This window comes from Notamacropus eugenii, chromosome 1 (genome assembly GCF_028372415.1).
Source record: "Notamacropus eugenii isolate mMacEug1 chromosome 1, mMacEug1.pri_v2, whole genome shotgun sequence".
Lineage (NCBI taxonomy): Eukaryota > Metazoa > Chordata > Mammalia > Diprotodontia > Macropodidae > Notamacropus > Notamacropus eugenii.
The window spans coordinates 146693262-146704597 of NC_092872.1; the positions used below are offsets into that span (position 1 = coordinate 146693262).

At 36.8% G+C, this 11336-nt stretch overlaps 1 protein-coding gene across 2 annotated transcripts in view; it reads left to right on the plus strand.

The window, feature by feature from the left end:
* VPS13C (vacuolar protein sorting 13 homolog C) overlaps window positions 1-11336 on the plus strand; it is a 188637-nt gene that overhangs the window by 105018 nt on the left and 72283 nt on the right. For both annotated transcript variants that reach the window (XM_072616388.1, XM_072616396.1), the window contains exons 47-50: window positions 5875-6005; window positions 7710-7879; window positions 9731-9978; window positions 10689-10915. In XM_072616388.1, the coding sequence (XP_072472489.1) occupies window positions 5875-6005; window positions 7710-7879; window positions 9731-9978; window positions 10689-10915 (776 nt within the window). The remainder of the gene's footprint in view (window positions 1-5874; window positions 6006-7709; window positions 7880-9730; window positions 9979-10688; window positions 10916-11336) is intronic.

Here is an 11336-nt window from a genome sequence, read left to right on the forward strand (position 1 = left end):
TCAGGACAATTTTCTTTAATTATTTCTTGTATTATTGTATCAAGATTTTTTTTTTTTGATCAGCTTTCAGGTAGTCCAATTATTCTTTTTTTCTTTTAATTTATTTATTTAACTTTTAACATTCATTTTCACAAAATTTTGGGTTCCAAATTTTCTCTCCATTTGTCCCCTCCCCCCACCCCAAAACACTGAGCATTCTAATTGCCCCTATCACCAATCTGCCCTCTCTTCTATCATCCCTCCCTGCCCTTGTCCCCATCTTCTCTTTTGTCCTGTAGGGCCAAATAACTTTCTATACCCCTTTACCTGTATTTCTTATTTCCTAGTAGCAAGAAGAGTACTCGACAGTTGTTCCTAAAACTTTGAATTCCAACTTCCCTTCATCTCTCCCTCCCCACATCTTCCCTTTGGAAGATGAGCAATTCAATATAGGCCATATCTGTGTAGTTTTGCAAATGACTTCCATAATAGTCGTGTTGTATAAGACTAAACTATATTTCCCTCCATCCTATCCTGTCCCCCATTGCTTCTATTCTCTCTTTTGATCCTGTCCCTCCCCATGAGTGTTGACCTCAAATTGCTCCCTCCTCCCAATGCCCTCCCTTCCATCATCCCCCCCACCCTGCTTATCCCCTTCTCTCCCACTTTCCTGTATTGTAAGATAGGTTTTCATACCAAAATGAGTGTGCATTTTATTCCTTCCTTTAGTGGAATGTGATGAGAGTAAACTTCATGTTTTTCTCTCACCTCCCCTCTTTTTCCCTCCACTAATAAGTCTTTTGCCTGCCTCTTTTATGAGAGATAATTTGCCCCATTCCATTTCTCCCTTTCTCCTCCCAATATATTTCTCTCTCACTGCTTAATTTCATTTTTTAAAGATATGATCCCATCCTATTCCATTCACTCTGTGCTCTGTGTGTGTGTGTGTGTGTGTGTGTGTGTGTGTATGTGTATGTAATCCCACCTACTACCCAGATACTGAAAAGTTTCAAGAGTTACAAATATTGTTTTTCCATGTAGGAATGTAAACAGTTCAACTTTAGTAAAGTCCCTTATGACTTCTCTTTCCTGTTTACCTTTTCATGCTTCTCTTCATTCTTGTGTTTGAAAGTCAGATTTTCTTTTCAGCTCTGGTCTTTTCATCAAGAATGCTTGAAAGTCCCCAATTTCGTTGAAAGACCATTTTTTCCTCTGAAGTATTATGCTCAGTTTTGCTGGGTAGGTGATTCTTGGTTTTAGTCCTAGTTCCTTTGACTTCTGGAGTATGATATTCCATGCCCTTCGATCCCTTAATGTAGAAGCTGCTAGATCTTGTGTTATCCTGATTGTATTTCCACAATACTTGAATTGTTTCTTTCTAGCTGCTTGCAATATTTTCTCCTTGACCAGCGAACTCTGGAATTTGACCACAATGTTCCTAGGAGTTTCTCTTTTTGGATCTCTTTCAGGCAATGATTGGTGGATTCCTCGAATACTTATTTTGCCCTCTGGTTCTAGAATCTCAGGGCAGTTTTCCTTGATAATTTCATGAAAGATGATGTCTAGGCTCTTTTTGTGATCATGGCTTTCAGGTAGGCCCATAATTTTTAAATTGTCTGTCCTGGATCTATTTTCCAGGTCAGTTGTTTTTCCAATGAGATATTTCACATTATCTTCCATTTTTTCATTCTTTTGGTTTTGTTTTGTGATTTCTTGGTTTCTCATAAAGTCATTAGCCTCCATCTGTTCCATTCTAATTTTGAAAGAACTATTTTCTTCAGTGAGCTTTTGAACCTCCTTTTCCATTTGGCTAATTCTGCTTTTGAAAGCATTCTTCTTCTCATTGGCTTTTTGAACCTCTTTTGCCAACTGAGTTAACCTATTTTTCAAGGTGTTATTTTCTTCAGCATTTTTTTGGGTCTCCTTTAGCAAGGTGTTGACCTTCTTTTCATGCTTTGCTTGCATTTCTCTCATTTCTCTTCCCAGTTTTTCCTCCACCTCTCTAACTTGGTTTTCAAAATCCTTTTTGAGCTCTTCCATGGCCTGAGTCCATTGGGTGGGCTGGGATACAGAAGCCTTGATTTCTACGTCTTTCCCTGATGGTAAGCATTGTTCTTCCTCATCAGAAAGGAAGGGAGGAAGTACCTGTTCACCAAGAAAGTCGCCTTCTATAGTCTTATTTTTTTTCCCTTTTCTGGGCATTTTCTCAGCCAGTGACTTGACTTCTGAATATTCTCTTCACACCCACTTTACCTCCAGATCTTCCCAGCCAGCACTTGGGGTCTGAGATTCAAATGCTGCTTCCCAGCCTGAGGGCTTTGGGTGGGGGTAGGGCTGCTATTCAGTGTGAGATTGAGTTCAGGTGCTCAGGTGGGGGCAGGGCCGCCTCACAGGCTCAGTTCCCTCAGGGGGTTTATGCAGAGACCTTCAACAATGGATCTAGGCTCCTGCCTGCTTTGGGAGCCCTTGTCTGCTGCTGCCTCCACTGCTGCCTCCCGAGGGGTCCTGAGTCATGGAGACACCCCGCTCCCCTCCCAGCAAGCCAAAAATACTCTCTCACTCACTCCTGGTGCCCGTGGGTGGAGGGACCCACGTGGTTGCAGGAGATTCAGTCCCTGAAGCCTGCTCGGATCCGCTCCTCTTGGTGCTGCCTGGCCAAGGCAGGGCTGGGCTCAGTTCTGGGTCCTGGGCACGATGGACCTTTCACTTCAGGTTTTCAGGCCCATGTGGAATAGAAATCTTGTCCGCTCTGTTGTTCTGTGGTGTCTGCTGCTCCAGAATTTGTTGGGAGTTCTTTTTTTACAGATATTTTATGGGATGTGCCTTCGGAGCTAGTGTATGTGAATCTTTCTACTCCGCCCAGTCCAATTATTCTTATGTTTTCTCTTCTTGATCTGTTTTCTAGATCAAGTTGTTTTTCTTATGAGATTCTTTACATTCTCTTCTATGTTTTCATTGCATATATATATATGTATGTATGTATTTTTTTTTTTTTAAATTTCTTGATCTCTTATAACTTTGCTGGCTTCCCCTTGCCCAATTCTGATATTCAGGGAGTCATTTTATTCCTTTAAATTCTGGATCTCCTTTTCTAATTGGTTGGCTTTCTTTTCATAATCTTCTTGTTTTTCTTGGATTATTCTTATTTTTACTTTTTCCTCAAACTCATTTAATTTTTAAAGTCTTCTTAAAGTTCTTCAATGAATTCTTTTTGGGCAGGTGACTATTTGACATTACTTTTTGGATTAGAAGAAGGTTTCTTTGCTTCAGTCTCCTCCTCTGAAGAGGAACCCCCTCTTCTCTATTCCTATAGTAATTCTCTACGCTTAGATTCTTTCTCCTTTACCTGTAAACTTTTTTTAAATAATAGTTTAGTTTTTATAATCACCTCTAGTTCTGGGCATGGAGGATGGCACCTTAGGCCTGAGATCCTCTTTAGTTCTCCCCTCTGACCTTGAACTCAAACCAAGACCTCCAACCTCCTGAAAGTGCCCAGAGCCAGCAGAGTCCTGCTCCACTGCTTCTGCACTAACCAGGCATGTACTGGTTCCTTCTTTCCCCCGCTGCAAGTCTGGCATTCCTTGGCAGTTGAGCTTCCTTGAGTATTACCAGCTCTGATGTCCGATTTCCCTCACTGTCCTGGGGGTAAAATTTCTGTGGCAGGAGTGGAGGCAGCCTCCCAACAGACCCAGCTACCCCAGGGCTTGCCATTTGTTTAATGGGTCCCCACCCTGGAGTTGTTTACTCTTCATAAAGACAAAATCTTGTCCTGGGCTTTTTCTTCCGATCTTCTGTGATTGACCCAGTAGAATGCACATTGTACCCCTGCTCTTATTCATTTTTACCACTCTATATTTTCCCTGAGGCTCTATTTTCTCTCTTTTGTGGAAGAAAATCTTGAGAGCTTGAAATTTTCTGATCTACTCTGCCATCTTCCCACAGTCCTCTCCCCTTCCAGCTCTTAATTTGCGATACTATGAATACTCTTAACAGGTCTTCTTGGCTCTTCCTTCCATGTCCCACCTTCTAACTGGACTCTCTTCTCTTCTTTCTCTATACTCTGAGTGACGTCATCAGGCGGATGCTGCACAGATCTTTGTCTACCCCTAGCCCTAGTCTCTCTCCCTGAGCTTCAGACCCACATCACTAATTGTCTGTTGATCATAGTCCTGCAGCTATCTCAAATTCAACACCTCCAGAGTAGAGCTCCTAATATTGTCGTTCATGTTCATGCATAGCATTGTGTTTCCTATTTCTGTGTCTTTTCAGTGACCTTCCTCCATGCTTCAGATGGACTCTCTCCTCAAAGTTGCTCAGAATTCCTCTCTTTTTCCATGCTACAGTTAGTTCAAGTACTGCTTTCTTCATTAAGCCTTTTTATCCTCTCCCCCACAATTACTAATGCTCTCTATGCTAGAATGTTTCTTATTCACTTGGATTTTTTTCTGTTTATATTTCTTTCGAATAAACTTACACAGTTTTTAGAGGTCATAGAGAACTTTTATGCTATTAAAATTACATATACTGTTCTTCCCAATTAGAATGTAAGCCCTTAGTAGGTTTTCATTCTTTGTATTTGTTTCCCCAGCATCTAGTATAGTTCATGGCACATAGTAAACTCTTAATGTATTTGAAAGATCTTCAGGGAAAGTAGTTCCACAATTTTGTTTGGCAATTTGTTCTGCTTTGTAACAGTTCAGTCTTCTTTATATTTAATCCCTCGGCACTGCAAATTATTACCTTGTTTTGATCTGAATCGCCAAATTGAATTTAGTCTATTTTGCCAAATAAAGAGAAGGCCAATTTGGGTGAATTAGAGAGTTTAGGAAGGGGGCTAATATACAGTAATGTAAAAGGAAGTTAGAAAGATAGGTTAAAATCACATGCTAAAAGGTTTTAAGTGCCCCCCCCCAAAAGTTAGTAGGGTATTGTAGAAGCAATAGGAGTTACTGGAATTTAGGAAGTAGAGGAGTGCCATGGTCCTATTTGCACTTGGCAGAAAATCCCTTCACCAGTAGTGTGAAGGATGGACCGACTTGGGGAGAAACGAGCTGAGAGACCAGTTAGACCATTACAGTAATCCAGGACAGAGGGGAGGAATGAACTAAGATGATGCATGTGTGAGTAGAGAGAAAAGGTCAGATAGGAGAGATGCTGAGGAAGTTTTGTTATTCACAAAATTGGGCAACTCTTTGTATGTATGGTGTGAAGGAGAGTAAGTGCTAGCATTACAGACTTGGGAGCCAGACAGAGTGGAAGTGCTTTTGACAACTATAGGGAAGTGTGGAAGAATAGGGGAAAGATAGATAATGAGGTGATTGCAATAACCTAGGCAGATTGTAATGAATAACTGTCTTAGAGGGATACTGATGGAAGTGGTGGGGAAAGTAAATACAAAAATATTTTGGAGGTTGGATCAAGAATACTTGGTAACTATCATATATATGTTTGGTTGTGGTTTCACCTAAAGGTGAGAGGATAATCTAGGTTATCTCTTGAAGTCTTCATAATCTATATATATATATATGAAAGTGCTAATATGAAATGCATACTAACAGTCCTTTCAAAATAATACCACTTTCTACTTTCAAGTAAAACCTACAAAGTAGGCAGAGCAGCCATTATAATCCCCATTTTGCAAATGGAGAAACTGCTTTTACAAAGATTAAAACACTTGGTCAAGGTTAGTAGAAGTTGTATATGTGCCCTTTATAGCAAGAGACAGATTTTGTCAATACTGCTTTGCTGAATATTAGGTTAATTTGCAAAAGATCCTGTTTTCCATCGAGTCTCTTAACGTACAGAACTTTGAAAAATATTCTAGTAATAAAAAGTTCTCCCTAATATTTCCTGTATTTGTAAGTAAAAAAAATTATGTTTAAAATTTTTTTTCAGATTCAGTATCGCATACCCCTGAACAAGATATGACAGACTTGAAGCCTTCTGACAGTCAAAATGTCACTCTCCAATTTGATTTTCACTTTGAATCTCTTTCACTTGTCCTCTACAGCAATGATGTAAATCAGGTACACTGTAGTAAGTTTTCACAGTAGGAACTGCATTGAACAAAATAGAATACATGTATACTCCTAAAAAGATTCTAACATTGTAAAACCAAAGAACAATTTCAGAAATACTATTGGAATAATTATGAATGAATAGCAGTGTAATACTTAAAAGCAAAACAAACCACTAGGTTTTACAGCAAGTTTCCTTGAAAAAGGGCTCATTTCTCAAATATATAGAAAACTGAGTCAAATTTTACATTTCCTAATTGATAAATAGTCAAAGGGTATGATCAGTCAGTTTTCAGAAGAAGAAATAAAAGTTATCTGTAGTCATATAAAAGTGCTCTAGATCACTGTTTATTAGAGAAATGCAAATTAAAACAACTCTGAGGTACTACCTATCAATTAGCTAATATGAGAGAAAAGGAAAAAGACAGATTTTGGGAGGGATGTGGAAAAACTGGGACACTGATGCATGTACTCTTGGCAGTTTTGCTAATTGATCCAATCTTTTTTGAAGAGCAATTTGGAACTCTGCTCTAAGGGTTATAAAACCATACAAACCTTTTGACTCAGAAATACCACTACTTAGGTCTATATCCCAAAGAAAAGACCCTATATGTACAAAAATTTTTACTTACCTCTTTTTTTATTTGCAAAGAATTGGAAGTTGAGGGAGGATGTCCATCAATTGGGAAATGGCTGAACAAGTCATGATATATGATTATAATGGAATATTATTGTGCTTTGAGAAATTATTAGCAAGATATTTTCAGAACAACTTGAGAAAATTTATATTAACTTATCCAAAATTAACTGAGCAGAACTAGGAGAACATTGTACACAGTAACAGCAATACTGTAAGACTATAAAAAATGAATGACTTAGCTATTCTGATCAATGCAATGATCTAAGACAGTTCTGAAGGACATATAATGAAAAAAGGCTATCCATTTCCAGAGGAAGAACTGATGGAGCCTGAATGAAGATTGAGGCATACTTTTTTAAAACTTTCTCTATTTTTTTGTAACGTGGTGCATGTATAATCTATAATAAAATTGCATGCCTTCTCATTGAGGAGGGAAAGAAGAGAGGGAATCAATTTGGAACTCAAAATTTTAAAAATCGGAAATTAAAAGAAAACTTTTGTACATGTAATTGAGAAATATTTAGTAGAGTAAATGAAAATCTGTTGGGAGAAAAGAAAAAAAAACACTAGGTCCATAAAGTTCTATTTTGCTTGCCAAATTTGCAAATATGTTTTCTCTAGTTGGTGTTTATCTGCTTCCACTAATATAGTGGTTTATAGTCTGGTAGACAGTTTCACACATAAATAGATGAGTATTAATACTGATACATAAGAGTACTACCCCAAGGTATGTGAAAATGAGTATGTGGTGTGTGAAGCCCCAAGGTAGGCAGGGTCATTATGAACCAGGGAGTTTCAGAAGGGTGTTTAATGGATGGAGAAAAGAGAGAGGAACATCTTGGCATGTGGAATAAATAGTGTGAGCAAAAGCACAGAGGTTAGAAAGCACGTTGACCAAAAAGGAAACTGTGCTTCAGGAGGTGTGACTTCTGGTAAAGATTCAAGGTATGGTTGTTTGGTGTCATGTCGAGAGTTGTCAAGTCAATTAGATGTCCCATAGAGCTCTGTAATTCTGGGGTATTATTTAATTACCACTCAGTTTTATTATCTTTCTCTTCAAAAATGTGCCATAGGGTTCCACACTTTCATTTCACAGTGACCATTTATGCCTTGGTGAACTCAGGCTACATCTTATGACTTCATCAGGAAAGATGTTTAAGGATGGTTCATCGAATATCTGCCTTAAACTTCATACTTGTACACTTGATGATCTCAGAGAAGGTGTTGAAAAAGCTACATCAAGGTTTGTTAATGCTGTGTTTTGGATGAAATGCATATTTGAAGCTGAAAAATGTAGTTGTTTAACAAAAATTTGGCTGAGCATCATATAGTCATGCTTTTCATGGCAGATATGAAGTAGCAGTCCTAATATATGGTACTTTAAAATTTGAACTGGCAAAGTGCATCATTTTCTTTGAAAGGAAACTTTAATGATAAAATACATTCAAACCTTCAGAGCCTAAATAAAGATAATGTTGGAATAATTATTTAAGGGAAGGAGATACTTTGTTAAACTTGTCAGAGGCATAGAATAATGGTTTCACTAATCTAGGAACTCCTGGGTGAGGAAGCTTTTTCTACCAGTGCAGGCTGGTACTTTTTCTACATATTATGTTCTCAGAGAATTTCCTCAGTCACTGAAAGTTTAAGTGACTTGGTCGGATCACACAACCAGTTTGTGTCAGAAGTTGAAATCGAACCCAGGCCTTCCTGGCTTTAAAACTGGATGCTTCTTTTAATAAACTGTTTCTCTGAATTGTTTACAATAACCACGATCCATCTTCCTTAAAACTGTACTTCCCTTGCTTAACTTTTTTTTTTTTGAAGAATATCCTTTATGGTCCCTACAAATAGGAATTGCATGTCATTGGAACTTCTTTCATTAATCTACAGCAACAATGAGAATTTCAAGCAAACATAACTTTTCATTTTAATAGTATTCTTAAGCTTTCCCCAGTTCATAACTAAGAAGCAATTTTTGTTTATTTGGGGAAAAAAAGTTTAAAATGCCCTGTTTGACTTTGAAATTCACTGAACACATCCTATACATATTATTCTCATTATATGTATAACTTTGGATTTAGCCAATATTTTTGAATCAGCTTTTAACCTTCTCCCACTTCTTTCCAGAGTGGGGGACTGTTGATGCATATAATAATAGACTTTTTTTGACATATTGATTAGTTTTGTTGAACTGTGTGTCTTCCTCTTTTTTCTTATTCTCTTTGAAAGAGATCAGGAAAGGATGCAATGAGAAATGTAGAAAGTATAAAAAATGAAAGATATCAATAAAAACTTACTTTTTAAAAGTAAGTTTAATTGGTTATATCAGTGTTTATTATTGTTTATAATGGGTAGCTTGGTGGTGAAATGGATAGAGTCAGGAATCCTGGAGTCAGGTGTACTCATCTTCCTGAATTCAAATTTGGCCTTAGACACTTACTAGCAGTGTGACCTTGGGTAACTTACTTTTTACCATTTTGCCTTAATTTCCTCATCTGTAATATGAGTTGGAGAAGGAAATGGCAAACCATTCTAGTATCTTTGTCAAGAAAACCCCAAATGGGGTCATAAAGAATCAGACATGACTGAAAAATGACTAAACTGAACTATTTATGATGAATAATTTTTAAAATAAATAAAAGCAGGTTTTAGCATTTTTAGTCTATAAGTGGTATGCCATTTACATTTGTCTTCAGCCCTACCTAATGAGCTCTTATCTTGTTGATGACACATTCTTTTTGATCTAATCAAAATGTGTAATGCTTACCAGTAGTGCAATTGTCCATAACAAGCACTTAGTAAATATTTGTTGGAATGAACTAAATGAAGTTTATTGGTGCTCCAGGTTGGGAAGGGAGGTGACAAAATCAACACCTCAAAGAAGTATTGTTCCTTAAAGTAAGATGATTAAAACAGTCTATAATGACTAGTAGCATGGATCTCACTGTGGTGACTGGCAGGACAGATGTTGGCTGATTATTGAGCTAGCTTCCATTTAACTCTGATCTGAACTGAATTTTGACAGGTTGAATGAAAGGTGGAAAACTGGTCAGAAATATGCTAAAATATTTAATTTTAATATTTTTTTCAGAATGATTGACAAGAAGGATGGTCAAGATAAAAGTTCAATGATTGATATAAATTACAAGCAAGATGAAAATGGAAGTAAAATCGATGCTGTTCTTGACAAGCTGTTTGTGTGTGCCAGTGTGGAATTTCTGATGACAGTGGCAGACTTTTTTATCAAAGCTGTTCCCCAAAGTTCAGCAGCTGCAACTGAAAAAACCACACAGATTTCATTAAGACAAACTACTTCAGCAAAAATCAAACCAGAGAGAGGTTGGTAGAATTTTTTTCTATCAGAAAAAGACTTTAAAATGAGAGCATATAATTTCAAAAAGATTTACTAATTAAAAATTCCTTAATGGAACTGTCTATTGGAAAGAGTTACAGGAGTGAGATTTCAGGAGATCTGTGTTGACAAGTCTTAGACCTCAGTAGACCTCAGTTTCCTCATCTGTAAAATAAGAGCATCTGGCTAGGCTATTTCAAAAGTCTTTTTGTTCTCGATATCTACATCTATGGTTTTGAAGTTTTGTTATATCTCAAGAAAGTAAAAGTCTTTGTCTCATCAAACTTTTAAAGTCACTCACCAGGTAATTGATTTTTCCAGATAAAACTGGTTCTCTAGGCCTAACCATTTCTTTAAATAGCCACAAAAATATTAAAGACCAGAAAACTGGCATTATCAGTTTATATATTTTTATTCCAAATTTTGTGTCTAGTAGACTTAAAAGTCCACAGAAAAGTATCCACTTAAACAAGTATAAACTAATAACATCAGTCAAAGATTTTCTTTGTGTCCCTTTGCTTTTCTATCCTCAAATGTTTGAACATGCCAATACTTATGTCAGGAACTTGAAAGGAAGATTTTTCAGTGTACTTAATCTTTCTGTGAATAGTTGGTAACTGATAGCGATGTTATTGTTACAAGATTCTGTCAACGTTTTCGTGTCTTAGGCATTGTTTCTTTTTATTTTTTTCCTCAGAAAGTTCTGCAAGGCCAAATATGACTCTAAAGGCAAAGATAACAGATCCAGAAGTGGTATTTGTTGCCAGTTTGGCAAAGGCTGATGCCCCTGCTTTGACAGCATCTTTTAAGTGTGACCTTTTTTTGTCATCTTCCAAACTTGAGCAGAAGATGGTAGCATCTGTAGAAGACCTTAAAGTGTTAGCCTGTCCTTTTCTCAGAGAAGGAGCAAAAAATGTTACTACAGTAAGAATCACTTCTGATTGTAATTTTCATGTTAGAGAACTGCAGAAATGAATGATTAAAATTATCAGACATAGTAATTGTGCTATGTTGAGTGGAAATGGAGTTTTAGCATGAATCAGTATTATTTTTTTCAACAATATAGACTTATGCACTAAGAAAACTTTTTTACAAGCACTTGGCATAATTTGTTACCTGCCATACTCTACTAAAAGTTTATTTTATATCACTGTAGAAGACATGACTTTTACTAGTTATCATAGTTCCTGCTCTCATTACTTGTCATGCTTAATATGTAATTATTTGAAATGAAATTTGTAAAATTGTGATGTTAAAACTTTAATAGCTTTTGATGTGCAGACTGATTTGTGAAAAGGAATATAGTTCTCAGCTTTGTTTAAGAAACTTGACTATTAATTAATAA